At 37.2% G+C, this 20,419-nt stretch overlaps 1 protein-coding gene across 1 annotated transcript; it reads left to right on the top strand.

The window, feature by feature from the left end:
- Positions 1–766: 766 nt before the first annotated feature.
- mc2r.L (melanocortin 2 receptor L homeolog) lies at positions 767–19,879 on the top strand. The gene is made up of 2 exons (XM_018267182.2): positions 767–897; positions 18,208–19,879. Exon 2 carries the CDS (start codon positions 18,218–18,220, stop codon positions 19,160–19,162), a length of 945 nt encoding a protein of 314 aa, XP_018122671.1. The 5' UTR covers positions 767–897; positions 18,208–18,217; the 3' UTR covers positions 19,163–19,879.
- Positions 19,880–20,419: the final 540 nt, after the last annotated feature.

The raw sequence follows: 20,419 nt of genomic DNA, 5'->3' as shown, positions 1-20,419 counted from the left end.
AACAAAAGGGTATTATTTTATCGGTTACCTACATAAGTAGGGATGTAGCGAACCGCCGTTTTGGTGTTCGCGAACGCCGTTCGCGAACACCGGCAAAAAATTCGAACGGTTCGCGAACCGTTCGCGAGCTTCGAACACCCGCAAAATCGTTCGATTTGAACGTTCGAAGGATTTTTCGTTCGATTCGAACGTTTGAAGGATTTTCATCGTTCGATCGAAGGATTTTCATTCGAATCGAACGGTCGAGGGATTTTAATCGTTCGAACGAATGGAAATCGTTCGAACGAATGGAAATCGTTCGAACGAATGGAAATCGTTCGATTTTAGCGGTCGAATGGTCGCGAACTCAAATTGCGAACGTTCCCAAACGTTCGCGAACATTAGGCGGACGCGAACGGTCGAAGTTCGCGCGAACAAGTTCGCAGGCGAACTGTTCGCTACATCCCTATACATAAGTAAAAGGTTCCAGTGCAAGAGATTTTTTTCTCTCTTACCTTTCACAGTTATGCTTATTGTAGACCTTGTATACTAGAAGACATTATACTTCCTTTCTACAAAAAGTAGATCAGCCCAACTCTGACTACATTTCCTGCTTCAACATTTAATAAATAATAATTATAGCCCAAGACATTAGATTTTCTTAAAGTCTTTAACCATGATATACTGCATGTTTTGGAAAGCGTACAGAATGTACATTTTTGCTGCCGAGCATTAATCTAGGGTGACATTTTAGTCAAGGTTTTCTAAACAAGTGCTGAGCCTTCATGCTGTTCTCTTTCACTCTCCTATCCATTTGTGCAGCTTGCATAGAGTTTGTGACTTCCTTCATGTCAAAAGATTTCTGCTTCCAAACGAACAAATGAACAAAAGGATTAATTTATGTTAAAAGTTTTGAAGGTAAGAACATTTTTCTCTCTTCTGAATTAATATATTTAGCCTTTACTCATTTTGACTCTTAATTTTTTTTTAGATGAGGAATCACTTTTCATTTTGCTAAATATCACATGTAAGATAGCTTTGTAGTTAAAAGAACAGTACACAGTATACTATGATATTAACGGTGATGTTTTGCTTCAGGGACTATTTTAAAAAGTAGATTTATTTTCCAAAGTAAACTTCCATGTGAACATGGCTCTTATGTTTTAATTAAGGAAGAATGATAAATGTAGGCATGCATTCATGTAGGACATTACTGTCACTCTCCTCTCCGCCTAGTGTTTGATCCTTTGCTTATCCAAATCACTAAATGCAGCACTATATAAAGATATTTGTATTGTGGCATAAACCTTCATTAAAATTAAAGTAAATTCTCATCACTTGTTTTTTTTTTCTTCTCTTTTTTGGCTCTACTTTTCAATCTATATTTACATATATTTTCATGTTGGGCACAAATTTATAAGTGTAGATAATATGCGGAGCCCTCTAAACAAGCTCATGATCAGTGTCTTTTCTTAATGTATAAGGTACAATTTTTAGGAATTTTATAAAATAGTTTTTAAACCCTAACACCCCATTTTTAAGAATCTACTTGAACCTTGAAAATTGTGTTTATTTGAGGAAGAAAAGCCCCCAGTGCTCTCACCAACCTGCTGTTTGTAGTTTACCCTGCTGGTTCTACTTATTCAGTACAATCTCTTTCATTGGGGACTGGGGAGCAGGCCTAGGGAGGCATAAATTGGGGGACAGCATCACCACTGGGGACTTGGCAGAGATTCTGACAGTGGTTTGAATCTCCAGTCCCCAGTGGTGATGCTGTCCCCCAATTTATGCCTCCCTAGGCCTGCTCAGAAATCCGGGGCTAATTTTCCTGGAATGTAGAAAAAAACATTCTCAAATTTGAAAACATCTGTCCCTTAGACGTCGAGCGCACTCTGTAAATGAAATATGTGCCATGAATGAGATTTCAGTCACATAAGAAAACTATGTAAAGTGTTACAATAAGGAGTAAGCAATACCAAGGAGATACATCTGTATACAATGTGGATTGTAATAACAGGCACTAAGTGTGCATAGTTTGGGTCTAGTAACCCATAGCAACCATTTAGCAGATATTAGAATACAAACATCTGATGTTGCTATGGGTCACAAGACCTGGTTCTTACTTACTGCCTCTTATTACATAACCCCTATTGCTCGAAATACAAATATAAACTGCCCAAATGAAGAATACAAAAAAAGATGGGAGAATAGAAAAGCCAAATAACAGAGATGTTTTGGCAATCACTTCTCTTTAAGAGACATTCTTTGTTAAACTGCTTAGTTAGGATTAGTTACCCACAATGTGACTGTGCTGTTGACTTGTGCTTTGAATATTTCAACCAGCCTGATCCACAAGCAGAGAAAACATTTGGATAAGCATAGACTAACAGATATCAACTTGCATTTTGTTCTTTTCAAGGTCTTACAAGTTTTTCTGACCTTCAGAATGTTGTAAGAGCTCTATTTTTGTATTTATTACATAACTTGTGCCTCATAACAATTTTCTAAATATCCTTTACACATTAATTTAATGCCAGCCAGCGGCATTGTTTGATTAGGTCAAATGTAGAATGGAGAGAGTCATTCTGAAAGAAAACACCTCCCTTATAAGACCTCCACAATAAATAATTAGTGTTTCAATAATTCTGGCAATACATCTTTCCTTTTCACTTAATTTCTTCCAGCAATTCCATTTCAGCCTCTACAGCAGCAGTAGTTGTGCAATCACTGTTCTCTCTCCAACAGCATATTCCCCAATACAAGTATCAGTAGAAGAACTAAGTTGGTATATGGCAACCATTGCAAAATCGTTTATGATAAAGCTTTTAATAGTGATTAACTGCATCAAAAATAATACATTGCCCTCTAAGTACATCTGAAACTTAGAGTGGCCCCAAATCCATTTTCCCAATGAAGTGGTACACACATGTGTTGCACAGTGACCCACCTATTTTGTAGTCCCAGTGACCAACAAGGTATCACATGGCTTACAGTGGTTTTCATGCATCACAAAGCCCACACTGACATGGGGCTAGACATGCTGTTAGTTTCTTGGGTGCCCCCAGTCATGTGATTTATCCAAACAGGCTTTTGGAACAAAGAAAAGCTTTGGCAGCTTTAAGGACGAGCAATCTTAAATAGGCAATATTAAACAGTGACTGGCAGGTTTTTGCTTTATGATAATTAATCCCTAAAATCTTTTTGGAGGTAATAATATGGCAATTGTGTAATACTCATCACACATTTCTCTGTAAGGGTGTAATGAAAACTCATAAGTTTACACCAATTTTAGCAAACAAAAAGCGTGAAATTCTTGGTAAAAATCTGATTTGCTATTAGACCTGATGACCTAGCACTTCTGTGCCAAAGAGATTGAGAATCACATGCATGAACTCATAGACACATATAGAGGCACATTTGCTAAAGGGTATAAGTCAAAATTTGGTGTAATTTCACCAAAAATGAAGATTTCCCTTAACATTGCCAATTTACTAAAGGGAGAATACACCAAGTTTTGGAGAATTACCTTCGCAATGATGAAAATTGTCTTTGCATTGGCGTAAATTCACTTCTCTTCTCCAGGTGAATTTTCTCCAGTGAGAATTCACCAATTCACGAACAGCACAAGAGCTAATTTTCACCAAGAGAAATTTCTCCAGGTTCAGGCTGTTGAACTTCCATTATAAAGATAGAGCAACCACTTTTAAATCTCCACCAATTTTGCCCTTGCTAATTTTATCCTTGGTAAAAAATCTCTAGAAAAAATTCTCTTGAGAATTTTCTCCCCTACTAATGTATAGGGAAATATAGTGGTGAATCCTCACAGGAGAAAATTCAGCACATTTCTCTTGAAAAGGCGAACTTACGATTTTTAGTAAATACGAGATGTGTTGTGTAAATACACCTGGCGAAGTGAGGTGAACTTTGGTGAAGCTAGATGAAGAGAAAATTTACACTTTAGTAAATGTGCCCTATAGTCTCATACTCTGACACACCGAGCCATACAATGATAGGCAATGTAGTGATATATGTAATACTGCATCGAGTATATGATGTAAGTTGTATAATTTTTGATAAATGTTTTTATGAAAAAAATAATGCAAACCCAGCAAATGCAGCAAAGAAGCACAAAATCTTGCCAGCCAAAGATCATTTAATCAGAAAACAGCAAACAACAAAAACATACAAAAAATATGAATTTCTGCTAGTCTGGACACTACCTAATATAACAGCTTCCATCTCTGTGAATACAGATTTCTGTTTCCATTCTCGCAGTCAGAGCCTTACCTTCCAGCTATTACCCTTTCACCTTTTCAGCAGACTTCCGCAGTGACCTGACTTTCCTCTCAAGCACAGGCCAGACATAGAGATTGTACAGCTGATACTCAAGGACTAGTAAACCAAGTATCATTATCCTGGCAGATACAATTTATCTATTGATTTTTCCAGCCACAGCCTTGCAAGTTGTAGCTTGAACAATTTGGTTATTATTTTGCAGCTATCAATTTGCACATAGAATAATATTTTGTTGGTTTTTATGCAAATAGTTGTACAAATGCCATAAAGTGACCCTGACACCAATGAACAATGAATATTATCTTAGCCTTTCAGAGTTGTCTCTATGTGATTTAATGTTTTGTTTTTGTGGCTTATATCAGGCTTTACATTATACTTCAGCTAAGGGGGCTTGCTTTCAGTCAGTCTGTTGGCGGGAGTGCGAAAAGGGTATTCTGCAGAATGAAGTCTGTCCTCCATCTAGATGCACCTTGGCTGACTACCTGCTCACTACCCATTATAGAGGCAAATTCACTAACCTCCGAAAATTTGCCAGCGACGGCTTCCCTCACATCGCAACACTTTGCCAGGCATAGATTCGCCAGGATAACGCTAATTCACTAAAATCCGAAGTTGCGTCCAGGGCGTGGAACGCTGGCAGTGCTAGTGCTAGCATTACTGCGGCAAGTGAACGAAGTTGTGCTAGCGTTGCCTAATTTGCATATGGCGGGAAGTTAAAGTTGAATGGACGTATATGTTGCAGCAAATACATTAAACTACACAAGCCCAGGAAACCTTAATAAAAGTTGTTATATTGCCCTACACATGAGCCCATACACATGAGTGTATAGTTTATGTGCCATATGTTAGGACATGTAGGGGGGAAGCCGGGTACCCCAGAAAAAATTTACGATCTTTTTCAGCCTATCACCCTGAAAAATTAAAAGTCACCAGCCTTTTTTGGGAATTTTTTTTTCAACTATTTTTAGAGGAAGTCCTATCTACTGGTCTACTGGTTTGAAGTGGCGAATGCAAGTCTGGCGCAAGAGGTAACATTCAGTAAAATCAGCATCTTAGTGAATTTGCTTAGTTAGGTCCATTCACCAGAGCGCAACTTCGCTAGGCGGAAGGGAGTGAATTACCGCTAGAGTCTATCTCCTTCGCTAGTGAAGTTACACCTGTGCCCGTTGGTAAATTGGTGAAGTAACAAAATGACATCAAGCTGGCTAATTTTCACCAGCGTTAGTCACTTTGCCCTTTAGTAAATTTGCCCCATAGAGTGCTGGCAAACTCAGGCAGCTATGGAGCCTTGGGCTGTTTTCCATAGACCCCATGGGAGTCTACAATATGCTAACACTCCCATGTATGAAAAATACACTGTACAGGTATAGGATAAATTATCCGGAAACCTGTTATACAGAAAGCATTGAATTACGGAAAGGCCGACTCGCCGCGCTTCGCCGCACTTCGCCAGGCGTAGTTTCGCCAGCACTCCGCAAATTCACTAAAATCCGAAGTTGCGCTCAGGGGTAGCGTAAGATTGCGAAGTTGCGCTAGCGTTGATTCGCTATGTAAAGCGAAGTTACGCTAGCGAAGGCTAATTTGCATACGGCGCCAAATTCAAATTTCAATGGAGGAATACGTATCTGCACTACAAATGGCTAGAAAACCTTCAAATCAACAAATAAAAATTTTAGTTTGCCCTACACATGTGCCCACTGTCTAGGTAAGTTGCCATGAGTCAGGAAATGTAGGGGGGAAGGAGGGGAGCCCCAAAAAATTTTTCGATATTTTTCAGCCTATCACCCATAATGTAGAAAACACGCCAGCGTTTTTTGGGACTTAGAAAATTTTTTGACTTTTTTTGAAACAATCCCTATCTACTCTACTCAGGTCTGAGGTGGCGAAGGAAGTCTAGCGTAAAAGGTAGCGTTCAGTACACTGCGCAAGTTAGTGAATTTGCGTAGTTACGTCGCTAACGAAAATTCGCCTGGCGTAAGGGTGCGAAGTAACACTAGCGAAACTACGCCAGCGTTCGTTAGTGAATTTGCGCAGTAACGAAAATGCCAAACGCTAGCGAATTAACTCTAGCGTTCGGCGCTTCGGCGCTTAGTGAATTTGCCCCATAGACTCTATTTTATCCAAATAATCTTAAAAATTATTTCCTTTTTCCTTGTAATAATAAAACAGTGCTTCATACTTGATCCAAACTAAGATATGATTTATCCTTATTGGAAGCAAAACCAGCCTATTGGGTTTATTCAATGTTTACAGGATTTTCTAGTATACTCAAGGAATGAAAATCCAAATTAAAGAAAGACCCATTATCCAGAAATCCCCAGGTCCCAAGGATTCTGGGTAACAGGTCCCATACGTGTAGTAGTAGTAAAATCTGTGCATCTTTACATATTCCTCTTCATTGATCATTCATTTAATACTCTTAAAAACTGCCCACCCAAATAATGATTTTTTTTTTCCATTTTCTATATTTAAAAAAAATGTATGCGACTTTCCAGCATACATTAATAAAAAATGTTTCATTGATTTTAAAGTTGTTCGTAAATGAAACTGCATGTAAGCAATATCTGCCTGTCCACTGCATTTGCCTTTCTAGTTTACAAGACTAATGAATGCATCAGATACCAATTCTCCTCATGGGTCAAGATTTCAGTTTACACATTGATCATTCATTTTATGCTCTAAAAACTGTCCACCCAATAAATGATTTTTTTTTCATTTTCTATTTTAAAAGAAAATGTAATTCTAAGCAACTTTCTAACATACATGAATAAAAATGTTTGCTTGATTTTAAAGTTATTTGCAAATTAAACCGTATGTAAGCAATATCTGTCTCCTTGTGGTAAGACTTCAGTTCACACAGTGCCTTACACTCTTCTGTTATTCTCCTTCTTCGCAGGTCTGATTAATGCAGAACATGCATGGCATTGTGGGAATTTAAGTATTGATTAGAAATGCCGACTATTGGTGCAATGTTTCAGTGGAATGTTGTAGAGTCCTGCAACAGGTTGGGTACCTGCAAAGCAACCAGGACTTGGCTGGATTATACATCATGTTCCCACCTTGCAGGTTGCCTGCAGGTACCCAATCCACTACATTCAAGGATTAAGAGAAGAAAATCTAAACTTCTAATGTGATGCCACTTCCGGTTGATGCAGCGTTCACTGCGGGTGAAACTTCATTGGGTTGAGAAAGTGGGAAGCAGGTCTGGGTTAGGTGCAGGTCTTAAAAAAAAGACCTATGCAGTAGTGATGTGTGAATTTGGGGCATTTTAGTTCGCCAAAAAAATTGCAAATTTGCAGCTAAAATGGCGAAAAATGTGCGAAACGGAGCCGAAGTCTCGTTTTTAACGCCGGCGCAAATTCACTGGCGAAAATTGCTGGCAGTTTCGCGAATTGCGGCAATTCGCCGCAAATTTGCGCCTGGCGAATAAATTCGCCCATCACTACTACGCAGGTCTCTAGAATGGTGAGTCAGGGAAGTCATAGTGAATAGCGAGAGATATAAGGGGTCATCATAAATTTCTGAAAACAGAAGCAATTGTGTGCCAATAAGCACTTGTGTCTGTGGTCATTCTACGCTCTACTCCTTGCACCAAATTAAGAATCTAACATAAGGTGCAGAGTGCAATGCTGGGGTGCTGAAGGCATCCCTTTCCTTATAAGCCGCTTTCCTACCTGCAGGGAGTGGGTGGCGGAGACAGGATGGAATCAATGTGTGCCCAGCCCCAATTAAGATTTTTGCCGGAGGTGGTATTACTAGTTACCCCACTGTGATTGGTGCAAAGTGTACAAAACGTGTTTCTGTTTTCATGCACTACATGTAAAGTACTTTCATTTACCTTGTTCCTTAAGCAAGAAACAACCCCTATATAGAAACCTCCCTTCTGCAATTACATTTACAAATAGCTTTAACAATTGAAAAATCTTAAATAAGAAATACATGAGATTTATAACTGAAGTAGCTTACAATGTCATTTATATTATTAAAAATAAAAATAATTATTTGGGTGAACATCACTTTTAACTCTTTGAAAGATAAGTTTTTCATTCAAGCCAGGTAATGAATGTACGTATGTATGTATAACTTTATTTGTAAAGCGCTGTTAAGGAGCCGCAGCGCTGTACAGTGCATAAAAGTACAATATATATAAAAGTAAACACAGGGGAAATCAAATCACATAATAAATATATACAGAATCATATCAGGACAAGGAGCTTAAGTGCTATGTGGTAAGAGACGTAGTGGGAATAAGGTCCCTGCCCCGTAGAGCTTACAGTCTAAGTCGATGGGAGGCTAACATACAGGTACAAATTGGAGATGAAAAAGGTCAAACATAAGCAGTAGGCAAAGGATTAGGCTAATGTTTTAGTGCTCCAAAAGGTAGGCTTTTAGTTTTTTCTTGAAGAGATCGAGAGAGGATTCCTTACGGAGGAATTCAGGGATCGAGTTCCAGAGGTAAGGAGTAGCAAGATAGAAGGCTTTGAGACGAGAAGTGGCAGTGGATGTGGATGGTGTGAAGAGAAGGTGGCTCTGAGAAGAGCGGAGAAGAACATATAGTATGACAAGAGAAGAAATTTAATAGGGAGCAGAGGAGTGAAGGGCTTTGAATGTTAGTAGAAGGGTTTTATATGTTATCTGTTGCTTAACAGGCAGCCATGCTAAGGATTTTAGTTGGGGTTGAGCAGGTTCCCTTTTAGGATAGAGCAGAAGGATTCTGGTAGCAGAAATGTGAATAACACATATCCCAGAAACCTAGACTTCAGAGACGTAACTAGAGGGGGACGGGCCCTGGCGCGGGACGTGCAGCCGGGCCCGCCCCCTCCGTACGGCCGGAAACGGCCGCAGAACAGAGTGGCACGCGAGCTGCCCGGGGGCTCAGGCCCTGGCCCAATCAAACCCCCTGCTCCCCCGGTAGTTACGCCACTGCTAGACTCTGTGGTGCAGGCTCACAGATACTGACATGTCAGTGCAGTAGATTCTGCAGGTAAGAAGATAAATTGCTACCAATCTTAAAAAGATTACTAAAGAAAACAGTAACTATTTCTTCCACCAACTACTGTTTATTATTAGTTGCACAGCTTCCAAATTCTTGACAAGGTGCTTCTAGATGAAGGACAGACTTGAAGGACAGACTACATTCTCCATATTCTAAAGTTTGAAGGCCAGGAAGATAAACACGCTCTGCACTGAAGAATAATGTAAAACCTTGATTTATGAATGCTGCAAACAAACAAAACTTCATTTTAAATGTTATATAATAGTACTAGGTGTCCATAAATTTCTTGGTGTTTTTATTATTAATAAGGCATCATTTTAAAGAAGGAAGGTATTATTTAATTATTAATTAGGCATAATTTTATAAAAGGAAAACGTTTTTATTGCTCAATCATTTTTTCCTATAACATTTTTGGAAACGTAATAATAACTGGTATTATGAACATTAAAGAATAATATAAGACCAAACCAGTTGGGATCTGCACGGTTAAACAGAGGATTAATGACTTTACTGAAATAGCTCAGTGTAAAATTACATAACAGAATACACATTTTTATTTTAATAACTAACCCCAGTTCCTGTAAAATGTGCTGAACCTGCTGGTTTATTGATATGCTTGCAGAATCAAGGGACATATGTTCATGAAGAGTAATGAAAAGGATTCATTTTCCTTTGGCTCAGCAGGGAAGCATTCTATAAAATGACCCCTGAGCTGTAGTGTCCCACTCTGTGATGAATTTGTAGCTTGCGAAGATAAGTTTTATTGATCAGCAGCCTAAGGCCAAGAGCTTACAATCTCTTCTAACCTAGGCATTCCTAAAAACAGAGATCAACCAGTGGTTTATTTATTGGTTGTACATTGGTTTGCCTTCACCTGAATTATCTATTGTCAAATTCTGTCTTTCAGTCCAGGTTTGTACATCTGACTCATGTAGTACTATAATATTTAGGAATGCACCGAATTCCTTCTTGAAAGATTTGCCAGAATACTGAACCGAATGCAAATCCTAATTTGCATTTGCAAATTGGGAACAGGAAGGGAAAAAATGGAAAAAGACATTTTTTTGGTGACAAAAAGTTCAGTGATTTCCTCTCCACCTCTACTTTACATATGCAAATTAGAATCTGAATTCAGTTTGGCCAGGCACAAGGATTTGGCCTAATCCCAATCCTGTTATAAAAGGACGAATCCTGAACCAAATCCTGGAATCTGTGCATCCCAAATAATATTAAATCCACCATGGGGAATACAATAGCCAGTCAAACAAAGAGCAAGAGTAAACAGAATTCTTCACTATTCTTCCCAGGAATTTGCTGCAAAAGTTAGTGAAAGAGGGTAGAATAGTCTGTGTTCACAGACCAAGCTGAATTTTGATTGTTGGTCATACATTACGTTCATTTGAATGTCAGTATTTGCTTTGGCGAGGGAAGTGAGTTACAGACTATAAACATTTTACTCAATTCTTTATTACAAGGTGCAACGTTTGAAATGGAAAAATACACCAACAGTTAAGAACTAGTGATGGGCGAAACTGCGAAAAATTTGCTGGCCCTTCTCCAGTTCCAAGGGCATAAATCACCCTAATACCAAGAATTATCCCATAACTCAAAAATCATGGAAGATACATTTTTAATTCAAAGTTACATATCAAAAACATTTTTCCATACAGACCCCATGATAATCCACCTAAAGGGGCATATTTATTATGCTGTGTAGAAAAAAATCCGTGAAATAATGGTGTGAAAAGCTGTGTAAAATAAATGCAGGATACATCAAAGTGTGTTTTATTTGGGTTGAACAACTGTTTGTTATTTCTAAAACTATGGCGAAATCCTCTATGTTTACACATAACTAGTGATGGGCGAATTCGCGAAACGGCGCCGGCGTCTCATTTTTGACGCCGGCGCCAGTTTTTTCGACGCCGGCGCCCGTTTTTTACGCCGGCGGCCGTTTTTGACGCCGGCGAATTTTTGACGCAAATTTATTCGCTGACGGCGAAACGCGCAAATTCGCCGCGAATTCGCGCCTGGCGAATAAATTCGCCCATCACTACACATAACCTTAACTTAAAGAGCCATAGGTCTGGAAAATGGTAAATGTTAAAGGGCAGTTTAAACCTCAGAAGTCTAAAAACTACAGCTTTAAGGAATAGCCATGTTGTTAATAGTGATGGGCGAATTTATTCGCCAGACGAGAATTCCCGCGATTCGCCGCCGGTGAATAAATTTGCGGAACCGCCGCAAAAATTCGCCAGCAAATTTTTCGCAGTTTCGCCCATCACTAGTTCTTAACTGTTGGTGTATTTTTCCATTTCAGACGTTGCACCTTGTAATAAAGAATTGAGTAAAATGTTTATAGTCTGTAACTCACTTCCCTCGCCAAAGCAAATACTGACATTCAAATGAACGTAATGTATGACCAACAATCAAAATTCAGCTTGGTCTGTGAACATAGACTATTCTACCCTCTTTCACTAACTTTTGCAGCAAATTCCTGGGAAGAATAGTGAAGAGTAGTGATGGGCGAATTTATTCACCAGGCGCGAATTCGCAGGAAATTTTTTTCGAAAATACGGACGCTGGCGTCAAAAACGGGTGCCGGCGTCCAAAACGGGCGCCGGCGTAAAAAAAACGGGAGCTGGCGTCAAAAATGGGCACTGGCGTCAAAAACGAGACGCCGGCGCCGTTTCACGAATTTTTCACCATTTGGCGAATTACGCACGAAATTCGCAAATTTTTCGGCGAAGCGAAACGGTGCAAATTCGCCGATCGCTAGTGAGGAGCAGGACAACATATTACTGCAGACTAGATATATTTTAATATATATATTTTTAAGTGCAACAAGTGCCATAAAAGACCTATAATATTTAAAACACTGCAAAGGAAAATAAAAAAAACCCATAACAATGTAAATTATTCACTTGGAGAAACTTTAAGCCACACAGAGTACAAAATTATTTAGGGAGCTATTTTACTTGATCTTTGGTGAGCTGTTAGATGTTTGAATTTAGTATGCCAACAAACATGCTCATTTTTCAAAAAAATAAATAATTTAGATGTAAAAGCATGACAGGGTATTTGGTAGACAGGTTTTTAAAAGCTTTCATTTGAATTAACTGTGAAAGGATCATAAAAGCTACTTATTCGGAATACATAATATAATCTACTAAAAGAAGACATTACTGAAGTTATAAAAGACTTTGGACTAAAGGTTTGGGACCTGTTATCCAGAATGCTTGGGGCCTGGGGTTTTCCGTATATCTTCATGCCTTAAATATACTAGAAAATCATGTAAATATTTGATTTGGTTTTGCCAATAAGGATTAATTATATCTTAGTTTGGATCAAGTACAAAGTACTGTTTTATTATTACAGTGAAAAAGGAAATCATTTTTAAAAAATGTATTTGGATAAAATGGAGTCTATGGAAGATGGTCTTTCCGTAACTTGGAGCTCTCTAGATAACTGGTTTTCGGATAACGGATCCCATAGTATTTTGAGGAAATGCATAAACATTGTGCAATAGACATCTCCAAAAAAGGACTTGCTTATATGTGACAAAACCTTGCAAACAAATGTGAGTGTAAATCTTTTAATGTTTTTAAAATTTCTTTTTTAATAAAACGCTATTCCACTATGTACCTTTTGTATTCCTATCTGGGAGCCCAATGGTGACTGACAGGAGGGGAGAATACAGGAAACCAAAACTACATGTGATAAAACTGCCACTATCTTGTAAGTAGGCAATTTTACAAAATTTCGGTGAAGGATTCAGAAAACACTATTTTTGCTTCTACACATCTTGGGAAAGGAAGATCACTTTAAAGGGAAAATAACATATTTTAAACCCTTTCTGATTTTTATTTTTTCACTTTTTAAATTTTTATACTTTTTCATCACAGGGTGTTTTAACAAATTGAAAATACTACACCATATTATGCCCCTGTTTTTTTGCTCTCTCCGTTTGCTTTAGGCACTGTTCTAAAAGAAAACATATATATTGTTTCAATTGGAATATATATATTCTTTTCACTTTTTCTGGAACATTGTGCAATAGAGTGCAACATACAGTATGTACGACACAATATCTGTACCTATGTATAATGTATAACATGTAACATTCTACAGTTTATGTGATGGAGGCATGAACATTTGATCAGGTGATAAACATGGATTTCAGTTGTTAATTTTACTGATGTTTTAGGGGGTAAAACAAGTAAGGTTAGACAATTAAATGCAACATAGAAATATTTTATTACACATTATACACAACTTGTTATCAATAATTCGAGCAGGGAATAGAATTAGCATATGTTCCCAGAAAAAGATTCTGTAAGATTAGAATCCACAAGGGATTTATTCCAGGAAACCTGTTAGGAGGCTCAGGTGCCGTGAGGAACTGCAGTCGTTTAGTTATCACTTGAGCTTTGTTTGCTTTGCTGCAAAATAAAAGCTGTAGTGCACTAATGCAACCAACAAATAGTATATATCTCTGCTCTCATTCAGTTGTGTACTGCAGAATTCCTCAATATTGAGAGCTTTGTACCCAGGACTGCCATCAGAAATTGTAGGGCCCCGTACGACAAAATTTCCTGGGCCCCCTGAGCTGCGCCCACCGCAAGCCCCACCTTCAGGTCCGCCCTCCCCACCACACAGTAAAAAAACAAAAAAAATATTGGTGGCTAGGGTTCCCACATGTTAATAAAAAATAAAAAGATATTGGTGGTCAGGGCCCCCCCATCAAAAAAAACATTTGTGGCCAGGGCCCCCCATTAAAAAATATTGGTTGCTAGGACCCCACATGAGAAAAAAAAACAGAACAATGAGAAAGTAACAAGATAACAGCTCCCTGACACAAGAAAACGCTCCCTAGTAAATACAGTATGAGATTAGTAGTCAATAATAAAGATTCAAGTCCCATTGTGACTCCTTCAGTTACATTGAACCGGAGAAACAATAGCTTATCTGAAAGCTCAAGATCAAGCACAATGCACTGAGATGGCTGCCTACACACCAAAATTACAACTAAAAAAATGCACTTGGTTCAGGAATAAGATTTTATATGGTAGAGTGCAGTGTGAATAGTATAAATTAGAAAAACAACTTGGACAGGAATTACATATCCTAGAAGCTAAATCAAGCTTGAGTAAGCACCACTAAGAAAGATTGGCACTAATAGTGGAGATGAAAGGGAAACTGCAGTCAATTTTTTGAATGTCCTACTGACAGTGGACTGTGTGAATGGCATTTTGTGACTGTTGTGCTTTTACGTTCTTGGAGGTCATCTACACTTATTGGAGTAACATTCTGACATGGTGGCATGGTCAAATCTAACTACAGAATCATCTAACCTGTTGTGGCATTTAGTCAAAAGGTTCTTCTCCGTAGAAGCTCCCATTGTAAGGAAAATGCAATAACTGGTCCAACACCAGTCAAAAGCTTGCACGCTCATCCCCCAAGACTTCATTTAGCAGTTAATGTCATACAGTAATAAGTAAATTCTTGCATTTCAGATTTAGTTATTGTTCTATTCATAGTGCTGCTTTTAGCATGCATTTTTATAAACCCACCACTGTAGGCATAACATTTAGAAAGCTGTAATTAGCAAACACTTCTTTTTTTTTCTTCTTTTTTTCTATTGTAAAAAATGTTGTTTAATATTGTAGTTAAAAAATAATTTGTTTTTTATCAAATTAATTTAATGCAAATACTATTACAACACATGCCTAAAAGCTCATTAACTTGAATTGTGGCAATTAATGGATGTAAAAAAAAAAAATCTTTGTTTTTATTTTATATAGCTAAATGGTAAGTTCAGATAAGGCTTTGTCTTTTATTTTATCTGTTTAAGAAACTTAATTGCCATTTACTATGTTGAGAACTGGTTCCTTCTACTGTAAAATGTACGATTTTTCCCATTAAGTTGCTTACTATAAAATAATCTTTGTCCATTGTTAATAGTGGAATTGCCAGGCTAATTCAAACTAATCTTGGACTATAGGTTTAATTAAATAAAAATTTAAGTAAATGCTAAATTAATAACATTAATGTTGCTTAGCAAATACATTATTTATGATGGTATTTTATTTAAAGGGGAAAAATTGTTCATAAAAAAAATCCTAAGAACCCATTTGCTACCATAATGATAGGAGGTCTTTATGGCATAAAGGGAATGTGCAAGGGGTTGTACCCTTTGAATATTACTCAGATTCCTTTCCTCATTAACATGACACCATGCCTTAACAGCCAACTTTCTTGTTCCTAATTATCTTGTTTTGTTTGTCTGGATCATTCCCTCCTTGTCAGTTCTCTGCTGCACAAATTTGCTGTCACGTGTTTACAGAGTTCATTTAGGCTGAAAGTCAACTGTCTATCAAGCTCAGCCCATCACTGTATTTGCCCATATCACTGAGCTACATTAGGCAAAACATAATTTAACCATTGGTTAAAATTGTGCAGCCTGCCTTGGATCTCTGAATCACTTGCACCCTAGCTTACATGCAACATTTAAGCTGGCCATATATGGATGTAAACAATCTGCAGATTTAACAAAGTATCCTATCCATGATGCTGTAGCATTGATCATGAGCCAATAACAAATTACAAAAGATGGAAGTAAATAAAGAAGGTGGAAGGGGTGGAGCATTTGCAAAAAAAGTAAAGTAAGAAATATGTATTAGAAAAAATATTTATTATGAGTGCAGTATTTTTTTTAATCTAAATGACTGCCACAACTTTTTAATCAAAAGAGGTGTATGAGTAACGGTATATTGTAATAATTTTATAAATCACTAAAGACTCCGTCAAAGCAACTCAAACATTCCAATAAGTTCACTGCCTCAAAGAAGTGAATCAGTGAAATTTAAGTTTCAGTTATGCTATTTGCAAGTGGTCTAGAGCAGGTTTCAGACTTTTTAATTTCAAGCCTCCCTTTGAAGTACAGCATTTGGGGTCAGCTCTTGTTATTTCAGACAATATATAAAAATATAGCAAGAGCACAGTTTACTTCATGATAGTGATGCCACCACGGTGGTGGCTTCACTATCATGAAGTAAACTGTGCTCTTCAGCACAGTGGCACCATCTGAACTGAATTATCAACAAGAACTCTTCAAATCCTGTTAAAGGGGGCTGGTAAAGCCCCAGAGCCAGACTACCCAATGTTTATTACAAACTCGATCCTCTAAGCCAACTGAAGTCTAAGAATTTCCCTAAAGCAGTGATTTTATCTTGCAGTTCTACAGTAGCCAAAGAAAAGGACACACCTATATGCAGCAATTATCTAGAATTTCATTGCTGAACAATGACATAAAGATATACATGAAGCCACTCAAGCCTTGTCTTGTAATCTGTAATCTGAGAAAATGAATTGGTTTCGGGAAGCAATGCTTCAATTAATGCTTTCTCTACTCCCCTCTGTGAATCATGTGAAGACATTTGAAGAAGAAAAGAATACATTGGCTATATGTCTAAAATGTCTTTCAAAAAATCCAGTTCCGTTATAAAAATCCAAAATGGACATATTAGCCTCTTGGACCAGATTAAGTAAACAAATAAAAAGATGAATTTTCCTCTTTCAAACATACAAGTTGAACCCACCAGTAATGTCCACTTTCTCTGGTTATTTTTAATTTACCTGTACGTATGGCCTTTTCCTCAGTGAATAAACCAACCCTCAGTGACAGTGGTCCTGTATTGCAAAAACTACAACTAAATATCCATATTTGCAGATTATATAAGCATCCTGACTGCAAATCAGCTTTAGCTCCTTTAATGATTTATAGATTTGAAAGTGCTCTTATAAAATACATTTCCATGTAAATTACCTATTGCCATAGATCATGAGGTTCTACAAGAGCTTCAGTTTTCACTTTGACTGGAAAACAATCCGCATAAAATACCCTGGCACAGTGAAAATCCCCCCTCTCATTGTAAAACTGATGGCAAACTCAGGCTAAATGATTCTTATAAGAAGGGGGGACAGAATGTATTTGAAATGTTAGTTATTCCAAGTATGTTATACTACAGATATAACTACATCTTTTTTTTACATGTTGCAACATTTATTTGGCTGGAAATAGGTGGGAAATCTGTTTAAATGTAGTACAGTTATGGAATTCCCTTTCTGGAAACCCATTACCAGAAAAGCTCAGAATTATAGGAAGATTGTCTTCCATAAACTCTGATCAGATAATTCAAATGATTTCCCTTTTCTCTGTTATAATAAAACAATACCTTGTAATCCCAACAACGATATATTAATCCTTATTGGGAGCAAAGCAATGTTGTTGGGTTTAATAGATGTTTAAATGATTTTTTAGTAGATTGAAGATATGAAGATCCAAATTACGGAAAGATGCCTTATCCAAATAAAACTCCACGCCCCAAGCATTCTGGATAACAGATCCTATATCTGTATACGTATTAAGTAGTTCCCATACTTTTTATTGCAAGTTGGTTATGGTGCTGAAGCCCCGTAGATTCAGTAACTGGCATGGCATCAAACCCAAACAGGAAAGCAGGATAGGAGCTGCAAAAACAAAATTGTATCTAAGATGGTGTCTTACCCATTTATCAGACAGCAGAGCGTGAACAAAAGACAATAAGCTTCCAGGTGAACAAGCTTACCTTCATCATGGAGGTCCACCGTTCATAAATGGCTACACAATTTCTCCCTTCTGTACCAATTGCAGATAGAATGCTTTGCTTAGAATTGTAAATTCGATGGTCTTTTGTTCCGTGTGCAATTCATGCGATATCAATTCTATCCATGTGTAATGTTTGGATTGAGAGTAGGATGCATAATCTAGTACTTTTTCTTATTAAAACAGTCTGTGAACCTGGTATCTTGCAAATTTACCCTTAATCACCAGCTATTAGAATCACTGCATGTATTTTTCTTTCCAGGGCTAACATTTTATTATTTTAACATTTTAGAACGCTGATTATGATGAAGATGGACCTAGCAAATGAAATTGGAAGACAAAACACTGGTATTAAGAATGTGACAATCCTGTCAATGAACAGCACCAAATGTTCCAGTGTTCATGTTCCAGAGGTGGTGTACTTAACTGTTTCCACTGTTGGGCTCCTGGAAAATCTGCTGGTGCTCCTAGCTGTGATAAAAAATAAAAATCTTCACTTACCCATGTACTTTTTCATTTGTAGCTTGGCCGTCTCAGATATGTTGTTCAGTCTGTACAAAATTCTTGAGACCATCATAATCATTTTGGCCAACATTGGTTATCTGGATCGAAACGGGCCTTTCGAAAAAAAGATGGATGATGTTATGGACTGGATCTTTGTTCTTTCATTACTTGGGTCAATCTTTAGCATATCTGCCATTGCAGCTGACAGATACATTACTGTTTTTCATGCCCTGCATTACCATAATATTATGACTGTAAAAAGAGCTTCAGTCATATTAGCAATAATCTGGACCTTTTGTGGAGGAAGCGGAATAGCTATAATTATGCTTTTTCACGATACTGCAACAATAATATGTCTCACGGTTATGTTTCTTTTATTGTTAGTTTTGATCGTTTGTCTTTACATCCACATGTTTCTTCTAGCTCGATCACATGCCAAAAAAATTGCATCTTTATCTGGACAATGGAATTCAGTTCAGCAACGGGCTAACATTAATGGGGCTATTACTCTGACCATTTTACTTGGACTATTTATTTGCTGTTGGTCCCCATTTGTTCTGCATCTTCTTTTATATGTATTGTGCCGATATAATCCATACTGTGCCTGTTACTTGTCCATTTTAAATGTAAATGGTACACTTATATTATTTAGTTCCGTTATCGACCCTTTAATTTATGCTTTTCGCAGCCCTGAATTACGCAATACCTTTAAGAAAATGTTATGTTGTTGGATGAGAAGGTAAATAAGAATATAATAGGTGTATGTCAAACATGACATGGTATGTCTTTAAACTCTTTTAAATACACTGAAATCTGCATCTGGTTTAGAACAATTATGTAAATAGTACACCCCTTCTAAGCGTTTCCATAGCAGCTCCTTTGCTTTTACAGGAAAAAAATATATATAAAGGTATTGATCAGTCATACAATGTAATCTATTTTATCTTTTTGTATAGACTTACTCAGAGTTTAGAATTCATTGAATTAAATCAATATTTTCATTCTGAGGATACATAATGGGCAAAAATACAGTATATAATAAAGGCTGGGTTAATAAAAACTAATTATGTAGTTATCCACTTCATCTGTGAAACCTGAATGCATATTATGTGAAGTGGATAAACCAAGTTGGAAGCAGATGCACTGGAGATGGAATATGTAAATAGGCTGGAAAGACTGATTGCGTTTAATAGTACTTTCAGCAAAGAAACAGATATTGCATAGTTATCAAGCAATCAAGAAGCCTTCTAGGGATCTAAACAATAACTATTATTATTATAAGGGTCCTCATTATACCCAATAGCAAAACTATGGCATAAGGAGATATTGTTTTCAATTCCTAATTAAAGGTAATCAACAATATAATGACTTTTCGATTGTAAAAGTTTACCATGGCTGACTTTAATTTGTAGTAATGTGTTTGTTCTATCAGTTAAAACAAAATTAAAAAATTATCTTTATTCCTCATGACCAGAGTGTTTTTTTGCTTAAAAACTTGAAACACCATAATGCAAAATCTGGGTAAAAGAGTCAATTGTTTTAATTTTACATTGACCAGAAAAGCCCAGGTCCCAAGCATTCTGGATAACAGGTCCCAAATCCCCTCACTTTAGAAGCAAGTGGTTTCTAGAAACAGGATGGTCCATCATCTCCAACAGTAAAACATTTAAGAAACCACATCAATGGATTTAGTATAAATAAACACCATCAATCTATATATATATTTTAAATAAAATGTTTAATAAGAGATGGCAACTGTGTATACAAAATAAATGGTAACATACATGACATGTTTCGGGGGACTCTAGTAAAAACATTGAGCAAGTATTCTTACTTGTCCAGTACTTCCCCTAACTTCTCATATTGTCCTGTCTTAAACTCCCATAAAGTACATTATTAATTCTGCCCAGGGAGATCCCCTCATCAATTAAGGGGCTGAAATCCACAAGGCAGTCAGATAAATCAAAGCATCTGCAACATTGTACTTGCCATACTCTTGC

Source organism: Xenopus laevis, chromosome 6L (assembly GCF_017654675.1).
Source record: "Xenopus laevis strain J_2021 chromosome 6L, Xenopus_laevis_v10.1, whole genome shotgun sequence".
Lineage (NCBI taxonomy): Eukaryota > Metazoa > Chordata > Amphibia > Anura > Pipidae > Xenopus > Xenopus laevis.
This window is presented reverse-complemented; position numbering and strand designations above follow the sequence as displayed.

Bases quoted from the DNA above. Each gene is read 5' to 3' on its own strand.
- mc2r.L (XM_018267182.2), top strand. From the start codon at position 18,218: ATGATGAAGATGGACCTAGCAAATGAAATTGGAAGACAAAACACTGGT.